At 33.1% G+C, this 17498-nt stretch overlaps 1 protein-coding gene across 2 annotated transcripts in view; it reads left to right on the top strand.

Moving 5' to 3' along the window:
- LOC150077601 (very low-density lipoprotein receptor-like) overlaps window positions 1-17498 on the top strand; it is a 269423-nt gene that overhangs the window by 94155 nt on the left and 157770 nt on the right. For both annotated transcript variants that reach the window (XM_090386228.1, XM_090386229.1), the window contains exons 10-12: window positions 5875-6003; window positions 9590-9761; window positions 13530-13748. In XM_090386228.1, coding sequence (XP_090242354.1) covers window positions 5875-6003; window positions 9590-9761; window positions 13530-13748 — 520 coding nt within the window. The remainder of the gene's footprint in view (window positions 1-5874; window positions 6004-9589; window positions 9762-13529; window positions 13749-17498) is intronic.

The raw sequence follows: 17498 nt of genomic DNA, 5'->3' as shown, positions 1-17498 counted from the left end.
GTATATTCCTGATAAGGCCACTAGTTACGTTTAAGTCATTGCATCACAAGGGGATGCTTTGAGATCAACAGTTCCTATTCTTGTAGATCATGATCTACATGATCTACAAGAGTAGATCTGGTAGATTCTGTGTAGCAACATGAAGAAAAGACTGAATGAACCAATGCATAACACTATAGGATGCTGACTATGATGGTTGCAGCAAGACAACATAAAGAAAATACTACATGGTAATTGTTGCATCACAAGGAGATGCAAGAAAATCGCCAGTTGCAGTTAAGGAAATCAGTTTTGTATCTCATCACAATGAGATACAAAAGAGAATGGCACACTTTTACTGTCATGACAGCTGTTTTAAGATGGTGGCAACCTCTATTAGCAAACTTATCCCGACTGGTGAATAATGTATCATAATTGTTCAGCCAAGTGGTGTAAAACTTCCAATTAAACCTATAACAAAAGTTAAGTGTACCTTTAACCCTAATTTTGAACTGCATTTGTTCTACATGCAAAGTGATCAATATTGTAAAGTTATTTTGTCATAGGCATTGAAGCAATTGTATGACTCCCTGCATTCTGTTTCTGTGTTGGAGGCACTATGGTCCCTTCAGTGATTTTTAGACTTTACTTTTCAAATTATTTCAGTGTACATGTTGAAATATAATCCCATAACCTATACTATTTTGTGTGCAGGGTAAATGCAACCCAGGTTAAACATGTAACTTTTGTTTAACTGGATGTTTTTCTTTCATAAACTATTTGACTACTCATTTGGACTTGACATTGTTAACTAGTTAGCATAAGTTCGCAAATAGAGGCCACCATATATTGATAAGAGGCCAATAAGTCTTAAAATAATAACTATGAATATGAATTGATTTTTAAATATTTAAATTTTTTAAAGCTGGATTCACCTTAAAAAAATTAGAAGTGTTGATTCTGTTATATTAACCTTTTTGAAGCGAGTTCCCTAAACATGTTTGTGCCCTTCAGCAGTAAGTTTTCAACTAATGACCAACTCTGTGGAGGGGTTTCTTCATGAAATTCATATGTAAAAATGAAAATGTTTTACATATTAATTTGTTCTTATTTTGCTTAGTTTGCCAATATTTTAGTCAAATTATTTCAAAAATCAATTCAGAATTAAAAAAAAGGAAAAAATTGTAAAAAATCCAAAAAAAAAGAAAAAAAAATCATTCAAAATATCATCATTACTCTTTTTTTTTTTTTTATATAACACTATCTTCTATATTTGTATATCACTTTATTAAATTCTTAAACTTCTAAATCCAAATTCCAGAGATAATAGAATGCAGCACATTCTGGAAGATCTTAAGACCTTCAAATAACAACTATATAATTATGTACTCCCCAGTGCCCACACACAAAACACACATGTATTTGTATGCACTTGGGAAAAGTTTCTAAACTGTTAATGATAGATATTAGCTGATATTATTAGCAGTCAATCTAAACTGCTAATGACATTTAGCAGTTTAGATTGACTTCAGATAACAATGTTATCTCTAATGTGAGTATAATCCTGACCCTTGAAGGTGAAAGTCAACCAGGTGGGACTAGAGTATTGCCAAGGCAGAAAATGAACACAGAAATGCATACAATTTTCAAATTGTGTGGTGCCAGGATTTGTTAAAAGATGTTAAAAAATGATGTCATTAAAAGTAAAAGCAGACCTACTGAATACTGTAAAAGTATCTACACAACTCTGATAAAACAAAGATTTTAGTACACTTTATGAGGTATTGTTCAGAAAGTTTGTATTTTGAGTATGAAAGTTCATATGTATCTAAATTATTATCATTATTATTTTTTAAATTGTAGTTCAAGAACAGAAATGTACTTGTTATAGCAGTGTGCCAAAGCTTGAATTTCATCTTGAAACAATTCTGTCCCAGTTACATGATCAGTTATTCATAACAGATCATGAGAAAATTTTCATAAGTTGTTCACTTAGGCACTTGGAACTAAATGTAATTTTCTTGAAACTATCAAATCTAATGATTGGGTGAATGTTCAACAGAGTTCTGATGATAACAAGGGCCACTGATTTGTGGACAGATATATTGTCATAGTAGACCTCTTTCAAGGAAATAAAGTAGTATCAGAGAAGACTGTTGCCATGACAGTTTTTTAGATGCACACCATATTTTGTTGTTTTGACTCTTAGTCAAAGTGATAAACCCACATTTCATCTATCATGATAATATGATAAAGAATTCTTATGTTGTTTTGAAATATCCATGCTGCCAACTATAATCAGCAAATTTCAAAGAAAAATGAGGTCCTTTTCCCTGTATGGGGGGGAGGGGGGGTCTACTGAACTTCCTAAGTGTAACTCACAGCTTTCCAGATAATGTGTTTCTGCCAGTCCGGATAGACAACATACAGCCTAGATTCCTACTTTGGAATGGAATACATAACTCTCCCAATGTTAAGACACCCTCTATTCAGGCTTCAATTTCTTCACTGATACCCAGTGCTGTCACTTAACACAAATACTTCTTAAGAAATCAAATAGTGATATTGAAAGTAATCCTGACAGCTTTTCACAATGTCAGTGTTCCCAATTAAATCACTGATATCATCTATAGAGTTCGTCTCGATCTGAAGTGAGTCTCCTAACCACAAAATCAGACAATCTTGAACCCTGCTAGATTCACTGCACTTCCTGGAAAACATAAGGTCCTGCTTAAACTATTTCATGTGAAGTCACAATTATTTCCAGACATCATTCAAGTTTCTCCCATTTGATAGACTATGGCTTACGAGGCAAAACATTATGGTTTATTGGCCCTGTATATTCACTATTATTGTAGAATTTTGACCCCTGTTAATTAAGTTTACTATAATTATTCTCTAAATAATATTGTAACATAAAGTATTGTGAAGAATTTCTCCAAGTTTCTACTTTATTATTTTGTTTAAAAAACTTATGTAAAAGGAATACCCTTTATATGTAAAAATTTAAATTTGTTAAATTATGTTGGCTGCGTATGTTATTTATGTTACAAATTTAAATCTGTCATAAGAGATATTTTGAATGAATTATATCACTAATTCATTGCTATAGTTTGTTAAAATAATAGTCTCTGTTATAAATTGTTACATTGTTATATAAAGCACATGACATAACATAAAAAAAAAATTTGACACTATAATTACTTTTGGTTGCACAAGCAAGCATACTCGTCATGTGTAGTGCCACACATTTTACTTTATTCCAACTTGCAACCCAGTATAAATAGCTATTTTCTTAAGGCTTAAGTTCTGCAAATTGCAAAGTCTGGAGACGAAGTACCTTGCGAAGTTATCTGATTGAGGTGTATAAGGCCTTGAATGGTTTGAGCAAGCTCAGTGCTGATGGGATTCTTCCTCTTGCTTAGATTCCACACCTGAGGGGGCATAATTCAAATTAAGGAAAGTCAGTTGTAGAATAGATCTGCAGAAATTTGCCTTTAGCCAGTGGGTGGTTGATTGTGGGAAAAAACTTCAGTCTGTCGTTGTGGAAGTTGATAACTTAAATTCAAGGCTGAACTAGACAAACTTTTGGAGTAAATGGATAGGCGAAACGGGAAGGTTTTTTTTTTTTTTTTTTGTGGCTGATGCTATATAAGCTTGCTTTCTTGCATCATATGCCTCTACTAATGCTAAATTTATTTTTAATGTTTTAACTAATTTTTAATATTGGCCACTATCTTTTCTCCTCTTTTGTCTCCCCCCCCCCCACTGTTAGTCTCCAAAAAAACATTTGTGAATTGTTTCCTTCAACACAAATGTTTACAGCTGACTGACTCCCTGTATATAAGTGTTATGAAGACTGGGAAATCACTGTCTTCATAACAGAGGCAAGAAGAGGTGCTTGATACTGCCATCATTGCTTGATGAAATTTTATCTAAAGAATATGGATGTGCATTATCTAACAATAAAAATTCTGTAATATTTTATTTTCATTTAAATTTTCCTTTTGAATGATGTTACTTCTTTTGTAATGTGCTTATGAAATGATCCTGAAAAAAATTCAAAATTATGTCATTAACCTTTTCTGGAGTATGTACATATTCACTTATTATACTATTAAATATAGGTGTAGATACTCCATAGATAGTTCTTAAATGAAAACTACAATTGTCTTGTAAAGGCATCATTTCAATTGTATCTCATATTGTGATCATCCTTCAAAATGAGTATTGCATTATTCATGTATTGCACTACCACGAATAAGTAGCGCTTCACTAATAGAGAAGATTATTGTTAATTATTCTTGGTGGGTATCACCACCCAGACGGCACTGTTTCAAGGTATTTACACTTATATTTGAACAAGCCTTGAAACAGTGCCATCTGGGTGGTGGTGGTGGTGGTGCCCACCAAGAATAAGTAACAATAGCCTTCTCTATTAGTGAAAACGTTATTTATTTGTGGTAGTTCAGTACATGGTAACTCGTTGTGAAGGATGATCACAATATGAGATACAATTGAAATGATGCCTTTACACTATGGTTGTAGTTTTCATTTAAAAGCTATCTATGGTGTATCTATATTTAATAGTATAATTTTAAGCTCTTATAGTATTATGCCTTATTGCATTTATATTTATTATAGTACATATTCACATGTGTTTTGCACATGGGTCCTGAAGAGTATGAAGTGAGATCACAGAGTTCAGGGGTCAACTTTGTATCTTGAAACTGCAACATTCATTGTGGGTTTTGTCACAGTTTGGTGACTCATGAAGACAGTAACACCCGGATCACTCACATCTGCAGTTACTCTGAATTAATGCATATCGAAAAGGTTTTTTTGTGTATTTCATTGCATTTTAAAAATGAATGATTTTGCTAAGCAGCAAATTGGCATCAAATTTTTTCTCAAGTTAGAGAAAAGTGCAACAGAAATCCACAAAATGTTAAAAACAGGTTTTGGAGAAAATACTGTGTATTGTTTGAAGACTTTCTAATGGTTCCCAAAGTTTAAGGAAGGCTGCTTGTTCATCAAAGGTGATCCTTGCTCTGGCATTCTTGAATTTATCCCACAAATTCATAATGAACAATGCCCTTTGAGTTATGTAGAACTGCAACTGGAGCTTATATCAAATGCCATACTACGTTTCTAATGTCCTTTTACTCTCCAATTAGTGTGAGAATCAAAAATGACACTGGGCATGCAGAAACACCAATGAATTGCAGCATCTGTCACATCAATGGTGGTCATCAACTGGTGGGTTATTAGCTGCTTATCTGGGAGGATAACCCATTGGTAGGTTGCTGTAATGAATGCTTATTTAGCATAGAAACTAGCTCCAATTAATCACAAGATATTTAGGGTCAAATATATCAGAAAAGTTTTAAAAAAATGAACCAACCAAAATGAACGAATTTCATCAAAATGTAATTGCTCTGTGGGTGGGTGAGTGGGTACTTGCAATTTTCAGCCAGCCATAAATACTTTGAGAAACAGAATGGTGAGATTTTTACATCTTCAGCCTGTGTGATTGGAAATAATAAATGCCAGAACAAGAAAATATAAATACTCCTAGTTTTCTCTAGAAAATAAGAGGGAATTCAATCTTTTTGCTCTCTCATATTTGTACACTGCACCACCAGATTGTTAACAACTAGTTTGTCTATCTGCTGGGGTGGGGGGAGGAATGGAATTAGTGATTTAAAAGTGAAAAAGATCCGGTGGAAAAATGGCGAGAATTGAAATCCCAGTTTCCCACTGCATGACTGTTTATCCCCATAAGAAGGAATGGTCAGTTTTTAAAAGAATAACATAAAAATAAATAAAATTGAATAATGAAAAAATAAAATAAGCATACAGCATTTAAACTTCCATTATTTATTTTATTTCTAGATATAAATGAATGTGAAATTCCAGGTTCATGTTCTCAAAACTGCATCAATACAAAAGGTAGCTTCAAATGTTCTTGTTTACCAGGCTATAAAATAGAGCCCGCCAATCACCACCGATGCAAAGCAATGGGTATGTATTTACATTCCTTTTTTGAAAAGTTTTTTTTTTTTTTTTTTTAATTCTTCCATTAGAATATTATGTAGCTAAAGCTTACAAATCATAAACACAGAGCTCATCGTAATCAAATAAAATTACTGTTATCTGGTAAATTCTGAGTCTAAAATTACTCTTATCTGGCATTCTATCTATTTGCATATATATGTATTATTTTTTAAGAAACCCCAACACAAAAGGATTTTTAAGAAACCCCAACACAAAAGGATAAAAGGAACAGGAATAGTTCTATGAGTTTGGAGTTAGAGAGTGAATGGACGTTGATTGTTTGAGGTTTGTGCTTGAATTGGTTAGGAACAGAACAGAACAGTGGATAGATGCTAACAGAGAAATCATAGATGTTACTAGACTTTTCATGCCAACTAAGAAATAGTTTTCAAGGCTTAGACCTAAATACATGTCAGATGAACTATTGAGACACATGGTAGAGAAGAAAAGTGCATGGGATGCATGTAAATTATCAGGTGATACAGAAGCCTGTGGTAGATATAAACCAGTCTGCAATTAAGTCACAAAGGGGGTTAGGCAAGCCAAGACAGATTTTAAGAAATCTTTTGCAAAGGATGCAAAGAAAAAAAGCAAAGACTTCTTTACTTTACTCATGTAAACACTAGAAGGAAAGGGATGAATGGCATTGATCTACTTGATATCAGTGGTTTAACTGTTGGTGATCCCGTTCAGGTTGCTGATAAACTGAACAAGTATTTTGCCTCTACCTTCACACATAAGGAAGTGGATGCCAGAATTTTATCAAACTCTTAACAGGGAGCCAAATGACTCATAATAACCGAGAGGAAAGTGCAAGAGAAATTGTCTGTATTAAACATAAAAACGGCACTTGGGATGGATGGGATCTATCCAATTATAATAAGGGAACAAACCCATAGCCATAATTATGAGAGCATCTTTGGATTCAAGGGAGGTTCCTTGGACTGGAGATGTTCAAATGTATCGCCAATTCACAAAGGGGGGGGATTAAAGGCTGTCCTGAGTAATTATAGACCTGTCAGCTTAACTTCTGTTCCAGGGAAAATAATGGGATCACTGGTTAAATGAAGTGATGCAGGACCACCTAGACAGGAGTACAGTTACACTACAGTTATAACTTTCCACTTGTCTTACCAATTTGATCGGATTCTATGATGCAGTGACAAAGGGACTGGATGTAGAAAATAATTTTAATATCATATAATTGGATTTTAGGAAAACGTTTGACACTGTTTCACATAAAAGACTGCTGTATAAATTGGAGCAGTGTGTCATTAAGGGCAAGTTGCTGCTATGGATAAAGGGATGGTTGAGTGGGAGAAGACAGAGAGTGGTTGTCAATGGACACTGCTCTTTGTGGACTAATGTTATTAGTGGAATTCAACAGGGTTCAGTGCTGGGACCACTGTTATTTTCATTATGTATTGTCAATAGTCATATTGATGAAGGTATATCAAGCTTAATGGCTAAGTTTGCAGATGACAGAAAGGTTGGCAGGGTAGTTAATGGCAGTAATGAAAGTAAGCAGCTGCAACAAGATCTATAAAAATTAGGCAGATGGGCTGAGAAATGGTAATTGAAGTTGAACTTTGCCAAATGCAACGTACTACATATGGGTAGCAGTGATCCCAGAGTAGCTATCCTGGGTGTAGTACCAACTGTTTGGTACTATATTCATGGTAGTGGAAAATGAAAAAAAACCTGGGGTGATTGTGAAGTCGAACACGAAGTTCTCTGAGCAGTGCAGACAGGCTGCTAGGACAGCTCATGGGGTTTTATCAATGATATACAGGAATTTTGCTAGCAGGGATAAGGAGGTGAATATCCCATTGTATAAGGCCACATTTTGAGTACTGCATACAGGTCTGAGGCCTTATTTTAGGTGGAGTTGCTGGAATGGGTGCGAAGAAAGGCAATGAGATTATGAGGGGAACAAAGGGGAGGGGCTCTCTTACCAAGAAAGGGTTCAGTTCTGCAAATTCCATCATCTGGAAAGTAGGCACCTGCAAGGTGATGTGATTGAGGAAGCTCGGTGATGATGGGATTCTTCCTCTTGCTCAGATTATGCACATGAGGAGGCATAAATTTAATTTGAGGAAGGAGGTTTCAGAATAGATGTGTGGATATTTGCTTTCAGCCAGCAGATGGTTGATTGCTGGAACAAACTTCCATGTGTTGTGGAAGTGGATAGTTTGAATAAATTCAAGGAAGAACTGGACAAACTATTGGAGGGAATGGACAGGTGATGTGGAAATACCCTAGTTAATTGTGGAAATTTTTCCCCTCAGAGCCACATAAACCTCAATTAAGTCTCCTCTAAGATATCTAGTTATCCAGCTCTGTAGTCCATCTATTTGAAGTCTTTCCTCATATGTGCTCCTCCTTTTGCCAATCTCATCAAGTGTGTTTACACATTTGGCCCCTTTTAAGAAGCTCAATGTTTTTGTTTTTTTAGCTGTGGTCTCCATACTTGAACAGTAATCCAAGTGCAGTCTTACATTTGTCATATAGTGGGATTATGACCTATGTATCTCTCTGTATCTATAACAAACATTTACCTGTATCTCTACAGGTAAATGTTTGTTATATATCATTGATAGGATACCATGGACTTTCCTTGCTACCTACCTACACTGCTTGGATTATTTCATATTTAACCGTATCATAACTCCCAAATCTGCTATTCCTCACTTGTAAGACCTTGCATTTTGCTGAGTTAAAATATAACTGATGATGTGTAAGTGATGTTAGGATGAAAAGAGTTGAGGAACTCATGAAATGAATGAAAATTCTCCAGTCTGCAATTTGAGATCAGGAAAATGTCAACATACCTAAAGGCGCCTCCGTAGCCAGGTGGGAAGGAGCAGCAGTGCGTAGCACACGCTTCTTGATTAGACCGGGATTCGAACCCGTCACCACCAAATACGGAAGATGTGGAAAGGTCAAGGAATGACCACCGCATATCCCGGAGCAATATGGCCTTAGTTGCTAATGCTCCTAAAAACCAAACAATAACAAATAATAATAACATACCTAAACTAAAAGTAGGCTTCAGGAGGGATTATTCTCATGGTTGGTCATGAACATTAAGACCTGCTTTTTTTGAATGCATGTGAGACTTTTTTTTTTTTTTTTTTTTTTAATTCTGGTATTCCTACCTGAAGGGATTGTGAAACTTATATAAAGGTTTTCTGGCTATTTTCCAAGCATGCCCTGGCTTCCAGAAAAGAAATGTACTAAACATGACTAAATGTTTGAACTTGCAAAAATGCCATCCTGCTGTGAAGAATATTGTTGGATTGCTCCTACAAATTGGAAGATGTTTTTGAGTGATCTTGGGGCCTCTAAGCATAATCTAGAAATAGTATAGATAAGTTACCTGGCATACTCTTTTCTATTTTTTTATGGAGTAAATATTATTTTATCATTATCACAGCCCATATTTTTCAGTACAAAACTTCAGTACTGCAATTATTAATGTTGTTAACTTTTTCCTAGTTTTTTTTTTTTGCTTAAGTTTTTTTTTTTTTTTTTTTTTTTCTTTGTTCAACAGATAGCCATAGTGCTCTTTTATTTTCCAATCGTCATGATATTCGTAAGCTCAACCTTGAAACAAGTGAATATATATCTGTTGTGGATAATCTGCATAGTGCCGTTGCTTTAGACTTCATTCACCAGTCAGAAATTGTTTTCTGGACCGATGTAACACAAGAGGCCATAATGAGGTAATTGTACAAGATTTATTTCATTGTTATTTCACTTATTTCAGTGCATAACTTAATTTAAATATAAGGAATTTCAATTATTTCATTGTTATTTCACTTATTTCAGTGCATAACTTAATTTAAATATAAGGAATTTCAATTATTTCATTGTTATTTCACTTATTTCAGTGCATAACTTAATTTAAATATAAGGAATTTCAATTATTTCATTGTTATTTCACTTATTTCAGTGCATAACTTAATTTAAATATAAGGAATTTCAAAGGTTTTACAGTAATAGTATGCATTTATGCACAAAAGTTTATTTGTCAGTAATGCTGAAAGGTGGCTTTTTCCCTGTGATTTTCCATTAAATTATCCCCTTAGTAGATGTGGGGAAAACAGAAAAAAAAAAGTTCATTAGATTGGTGCATGGTTATTTTATACACTGTTTGGTTTTTTTGAGTAAGGCAAGAAAGAGTTCAAAATGTGCATTGTATAATTTTATTCCATATTTGGATAATGAAAGCAATTAATATCTGTAATAAATGCAGTTTTATTATTGAAAAAAAAAAAATTCCTGGTTTTCCCCTTCTCAGATCAGAAGTGGGATAACCAGAAGCATGTGCATGCCATGCTTTGTACATAAACATGAAAACATAAATAATTTTTACATCATTACTTCTTCAGTTAAAAAATAATTGATCAATGAATAATGAATTTTTTTTATGTTCTCTACTTCTCCAATTAAAAGTTAATTAATGATGCAGATTAAAAGCAAACACCATACTTGAGGAATACTAAAATTCACATTCACATATGTTTAACAGATATTTAACATTACCATTACTTAAACATTAACATTATATTTAAACATAAGTTTTTCTATTTTTGGTCAAATTTCTATTTCTGTTTTGGTACATGCTTTTTACAAAATATATGAAGCACGCTTACTAGAGGGTAATAATGATGATTACTGATACTGATGGAAACTTTATGTTCTGTTTGTACTCTGGGATAGCTACACAGGGCCAGAACACTTTACAAGAATATTTTGCAGATTTGAATATACAGTGTATGTGCATGTGCGTGCATGATGTATGTGTGCATGCACATATGTGTGTGTGTTATTCTGTAATTTGATCCTGACCACATTGTTACATGTGACAGTTGCATGTTGTAAGCATCATAAAGTAACAAAGGTGTTGGTATGGTATGCTATTGGTATAGTTATTTCTGGTGCAAGGGCTACTTAGGCCATATTGGGCCAATAACAAGGGACAGTTTCTTCTGATATTAACACTCATGATATGATTTGTTCATATTATAATTTCCCATTCTGGGAAGCTATAATGTGGAGAATTCCATTAGCTGGGTTAAGGGGAAAGCCTGTTTTGATGGCTCAAGTCGAAATCCCATGGTGGCCCAATTTAACCACATAGTCTAAAACCAACTATAGAAAAGTGTGGAATAAATACCTCTTAATTATATTCAGAAATGGAGTGTCCAATAGTGAAGTTCCTTTGTGTACGTTTTAAGAACATTGTGAAGAAGGATTTGGCAACAATAAAATTATTTCTTCTGGAGAAAAGGTTTAAGTGACTTGATATTATTAAATAATGATAAGGAGCATGATGGCCCTGTGGTTATGACACTGGACTACCAGCCCAATGGACCCAGGTTCAAGTCCCACCTTGGTGGAAGCAAATGCATGTCCATCACACTGGAAGACTGGCATAATAATAATAATAGTAAAGTAATAAATTATAATAATAATAAAAACATCAAAAAAGTCACTTCATTGGACCTACCTCCCCAAGATTGAAGTGATGGCTGAGGCAGATAGTTGTGCAATCTGGTGTCACTGATAAGAACTAACCACCACTGGATGCAAACCAAAGCTAAATGAAAGAAAAAAAAAGGTTCACCATCACATATGATGGTGAAGAGAATGAAGAAATGACCATTCTGCACCATGTGTGGCACATAATAAACCTGTGCTCAAGCCTTAGACAGAGAGGTTGGTTCAAAAAGTTGGAGACAGTCTCCCGAAGGAGACAATGGAGCAAGTGTTACTGTCCCCTGTATGGCAAACACAAGGGAAGGACAAGACCAACCAACTGGAATTTCTTCCTGCGCAACTGCACTAGTGACCACCCAGAAAGGAAAAAAAAAATGCAATGCATGAAGTGGAGCATTGAAATGAGTACATTCATCAAGCAAACATACATCATGATGGTAACCATCTTACCATCGTGAAGGTGCAAGCAGAGGATTTGGCTGTCACAGACCGTCCGGACTTTGCCGAAATTGGGTCCACTTGACTTGAGTTTCACCCAAATATCAGTTCCATCAGCGTTTTAGACTCCCAGATAGCAAGTGCAGCTTGTCTGGCATATCTGAGAGAATGTCTGTGACAACCTCAAGGACCAAATTATTAACACAACTCAAAATTATTAACTATTTAGTTAATAATGAGTTGTGTTTTTTGCCAAACTATATCACAATTACAGCCATTATACCAAACTTCAATTGCCATGATGAATTCAAGGACTGAAAGAAAATAGTTTTATTTTCAGTCATTCACATTCCTATGGACTAGACTTGAAAACAATTCTCAAAAAACAAATTGAAACATTGTCAGATTAAGGGAAAAGTTTAGTAACTGTAGTCTTGTCATGAATTCATATTATTTAATATAACTATATTTTTTGGACTATAAGATGCACTTCTTTTTTTCCTATAAAATGTTGCTTAAAAAATTTTGCTTCGGACTAAATGTTGCTTAAAAAGCAACATTTGGTCTGAAGGTATATTAGGTGCATGTAGTGATGCTTTTATCTTCAACTGTGGCTAGATAAAAAATGTCAAAATATCCAGGTGGCTTTCTGAAAAGTTAGCTTTTTTGTGAGACCATCAGATAACATATACCGGAGGCAACAAAAAGGGTGCTGAATTAAATACAGAATTAGTTGTAATTCCAAGAGGCCTTAGCCATCTGCAGCCTTTGGACATCATAATTAACAAAATCCTTTAAGTGTCCATGTGTGAGAATGGAAAAATGGATGAAAGCTCCAAATCACAATTTGATGCACAACAGAACAAATGAAGCATCCAACAGTTTTGCAAATGTATGAATGAGGTAACTATTCATGGGAATTAATTAAACGTAAGATAGTTTCTTGTCTTTCAAGAAATATGGAATCAGCAATGGGAGTTAGTGAAACATGAGATAATTTGTCATCTTTCCAGAAATGTCGAATCAGCAATGTCCATGATGGCACTGAAAATAAAATGCTCTTTGGAGAATATTTTGGCATTTTACACAATGAATACCCTGACATTTTCTTTAGTAAGCACTTATGAAACTATGCTTCAAATATATGCAATAAATATATTTTTACCAAAATTGCCTTCTAAAACCTGGGTATGTTTTATGATCTAGTGTGTCTTATCATCCAGAAAATATGGTACATTAAAAATACAGTTAATTAAAAAAAGAGACACAAGTGTGTGAAATTCAGTAATAAGTACAGTTTTAAATACCAATGTAGTTTATATAATATATGATTAAATCTAAATATTCTCATATCATTGCTCAAATTCTTCTGGTTCTTGGGTGTATTTTTCTACTTAATATTGAAGGGCTACTGATGTGTCTAGTTTCCTATAAACATAAGGACCATCCTGCATATACCAAATAGGTCAATAATTGCAGAATGAAAATTTTAATTCACATGATAATATTAATGAAATGTTTCATCTAATTTTTTTGCATATATTCTGTAGTTCTTCTATGCAGTTAGGATCACCTGTAAACACAATCGTGAAAGGTAATATAAGTATTCCTGATGGCCTTGCTGTAGACTGGATCTACAATCATATTTATTGGACAGATACTGGAAAAGATACTATTGAAGTTGCTGACATGTTGGGAAAGAAACGCAAGACTTTAGTAAACACTGAGTTAGATGAACCAAGAGCTATAGTTTTAAATCCATTAGAAGGGTTAGTACATTTTTTATTTGACTAGAGACTTTTTTATGTGAAATGTATTTTAGCCAGTGGTAGTTTAAATAAATGTGGTGAGAGTACTCAAGTTTTCCTTAACCAAGCAGTGGTGATTTGTTGCATCTCACATGTATCATTATCAAAATATCAGTTGTTTGTAAATTATTAGTTCAAGATTAAAGTGTGTAGCCTCTGAGTTCCAAAATGTAGACATACTTGTGTAAAAAAAAAAAAAAAAAAAATATATATATATATATATATATATATATCCAATTTTTTAAATTTAATAAAATATAACATAAGCCAGTAGTATGGTAAAACTGTAGAGCGAAAATTAACATAAAATAACCCAAATAAACAATCGAACGAAAAAAGGAATAGATATAATTAGTAGCCCCAATGAATTATATATATATATATATATATATATATATATATATAATTCATTGTACTAACATCAAGAAAAACGAAAATAAATATCATAAAGCATTACAAAATAATAAGCATTTCTTTTTCTAGTAACAAGCATCATATCAGGAACAAAAGGAAATTTTTGAAAAAAAAAAAAAAACAGTGGACAAGTTTATAAACTTGTTCTCTCTCTCTCTCTCTCTCTCTCAAGGACAGGCAGTGCTAACAACGATATAGCAGTCATGAATATAATGCTAAACAAGTGTGAAATTGTGAAATTCAGTGTTAAATACAGTTATAAAAAATACCAATGGATTATCTAGATAATATAATTGACAACCATGGATTGTAAAACTGTTTACCAACGCACAGGGTAAACAGTTTTACAAAAACAGATCAAACTCCCATTATAATACTCCCACTCGGATAGCACTCTTCTTATGGTCACATGATCAGCCCTATGATGGAGGAGTGGGGTAAGGGTCCTACTTATGTGCTCTTTGGAGCCAGTATCTTAAAAAAGTGCTACAATGATTTGTTTACTATATATGTATTCAGATTAATTTAGTTATATTCCTTACATGTGCTTATTATACATGTAAGGAATATTGCCAAATAATACTAATTAGCCTTGCACTACATGGCTAATACTAATTAGCCATATGGTGCAAGGAAGCTCCATTGATTTAAAATATAAATAATATATAGTAATAATAGAAGCAAACTACAAAAAAAGAAAAAATCCTACCCGCTTTGTTTTCATGCCCATCCCTTAATAACTTATCAAAACCTCCTTTATTCAAACTTGCTCTACCACAACACCTAATAGAAGTTTATTCTGACAATCTATTTCCTGGATAATGACCATACATATTTGGGTATGGTGAAAAAACAAACAGGAAGGTAAATTTCCAAAATTTCCTGCTAAAGGCAAATTTTTTACCCTTTTAACCATTCTTTTAAATTTAAATTTGTGTATGTCATCCAAGAAAGAGCAAAGATAGCATCTGCATTCAATTTACATAACCCATATAATACAATACCCATTTAATCAGATCACTTCATAGATGCCTAATTTCCAGCTGCTGTAGCTTACAGACCCCCAAGATTTTTTTGGTGTGAGTGCCCTTTTTTGCTTCAATTAATTTTGTTTCTCTTCTTTCGACCCAGATCTACATCCATCCTAAATTCAGGTTTCCAAACTCGTATTCACTATTCAAGGTGAGTCATCACTTTATCCAATGGAATAATTACTCCTTAGTCCCTGTTGGCAGAATTCCTGTATATCACTGATAGAGCCCCCATGAGCTGACTTAGCAGCCTGTCTATAGAGAATAGCTCAGAGAATTTTATGGTGGGCTGTATACAATTACTCCTAGATTTTATTTTTCACTATCAGTTACCTTGAGTTAGTGCTACCCACATGGTATGTTATTCTAAGATTACTGCTATCCAAATGTAGGACTTTGGCTTTATTATTTGTCAATTTTAAACCCCAGTGCCATTTTTCAGCTTATCTGCCTAATTTGTTCAGGTCTTGTTGAAATAAGACACCCTGACAACTGCCATTAACCATTCCTTCCAAACTTTATATCATTGGCAGTCTTAGACATTAAATTTGAACAGCAAACCCTGTGAGACTCCAATCATAACTTTAGTCCACAAAGAGCAGTGGTTAATAACTACTCCTTTTGCCTACTATTCAACCACCTGCTATTCATAACAGTAACTTACTCCCAGTGCTGCCACATTACTCCAATTTGTACAGTTTTAAATTTAGATTATTTTAAAGGTTTAGGAATGACATAATTTAATGATAATCTAATTTATAAAATGGGCAGACAGAAATAAATTTTTTCATTGGTAGAAATAAGTAAAAAAAGTTATATAAAAAAGAAAATTATGGTCAATGAAATGAATTTGAATGTTAAGTGCTTCTGGTTTACTCATTTTATTTCCTATAATATCTTAATTACTTTATGAGATGATTGTCTTTGTTTTCTTGCCTTCCTATTAATAATTTACCCTATTAATAATTTCTTGCTTCCTATTAATAATTTTATTATTAATAATTATTATTAATAAAATGATCAATATAAAAATATATTAATAATTATTATTAATAAAATGATCAATATAAAAATATATTGATCATTTTATTAATAATATATATGTATATTTAATCTATTATGAAATATTGGAATACATGTAAAAGGTATGTCAGATCAGATTAATGCCATCAATTATAGATTGAAGATTATATCAGTCTGTAATCTAATTACTATTGTAAGAGTATAATTGGTACTATATAGTGTACTCAAAGTGTATTAAAACATTGGCATAAAAGCACTCAGGGGCCATATGACCAAAAGAACCTATAAAGAGTAAGGTAGCCTGTGTTGGTTTACATTGCTATACCCTAGAAATAAATATAATTAGCAATAAAATAAAATAATGATTATGCAGCTGATTATTGATAATTGGATCTAAAAAAGACTAAAAAAGTGCCATTCAGTGTATCTGATTATCAATAATTAGCTGCGTAACCATTATTTTATTTTATTCTATTTTGTATTTTTATTTTATTGTTAATTATATGTTTATTTCTAGGGTATAGCAATGTAAACCATCACAGGCTATCTTAGTCTTTATAGATTCTTTTGGCCGTATAGCCTGCTGATACTTTTATGCCAATGTACTCAAAGTGTACCTATATAGTACCAATTATACTCTTACAATAGTAATTATATATATATATATATATATATATATATATATATATATATATATATATAATTATGAATAATAAAATTAAAATTAAGTAAGGAAAGAAAATGGATTTGAATTTGAATAGAATAGAGATAAAATGAAATATCGATAATATGAATTATGGATCAGGGACACTGCAAGAGCAAAGGTACCCTACAACCATAATGTATATAGAAAAATATTTTTATGTTATGTGTAAATCTTTAATTTAACTTATGCTAATAATGAAAATATCGTGTACCCTGGGAGCGATGTATGTTGAATAAAGGGGGGAAGAAAGGAAAAGAAAAGTGTAACGTTATAAACAAAGTGCGAATTTTGAAAAAATGCAAATTTTGAAAAAATGCAAAAATTTTTGAAAAGAACGAATTTTGAAAAAATGCAAAAATTTTTGAACCATTTTGAACGACCAAAATAGAAATAGCATTGCAGTATCTTTCATAATTTCTGTGTCTTCTTCAGAGGTCATCCACCTAAATTATGAAAAAGAACAGCAATACTCTTACTTCTGTATCTGACATGTTCTGTATGTCAAAAAACACGTGTACGCAGACACGTGGTAAAAAC

The sequence above is a fragment of the Mastigoproctus giganteus genome, chromosome 12, assembly GCF_048544385.1.
Source record: "Mastigoproctus giganteus isolate SK-2022 chromosome 12, ASM4854438v1, whole genome shotgun sequence".
In the NCBI taxonomy this organism is placed as follows: Eukaryota; Metazoa; Arthropoda; class Arachnida; order Uropygi; family Thelyphonidae; genus Mastigoproctus; species Mastigoproctus giganteus.
The sequence above is the reverse complement of the archived record's forward strand: the minus strand, read 5'-3'. Positions and strand labels throughout refer to the sequence as shown.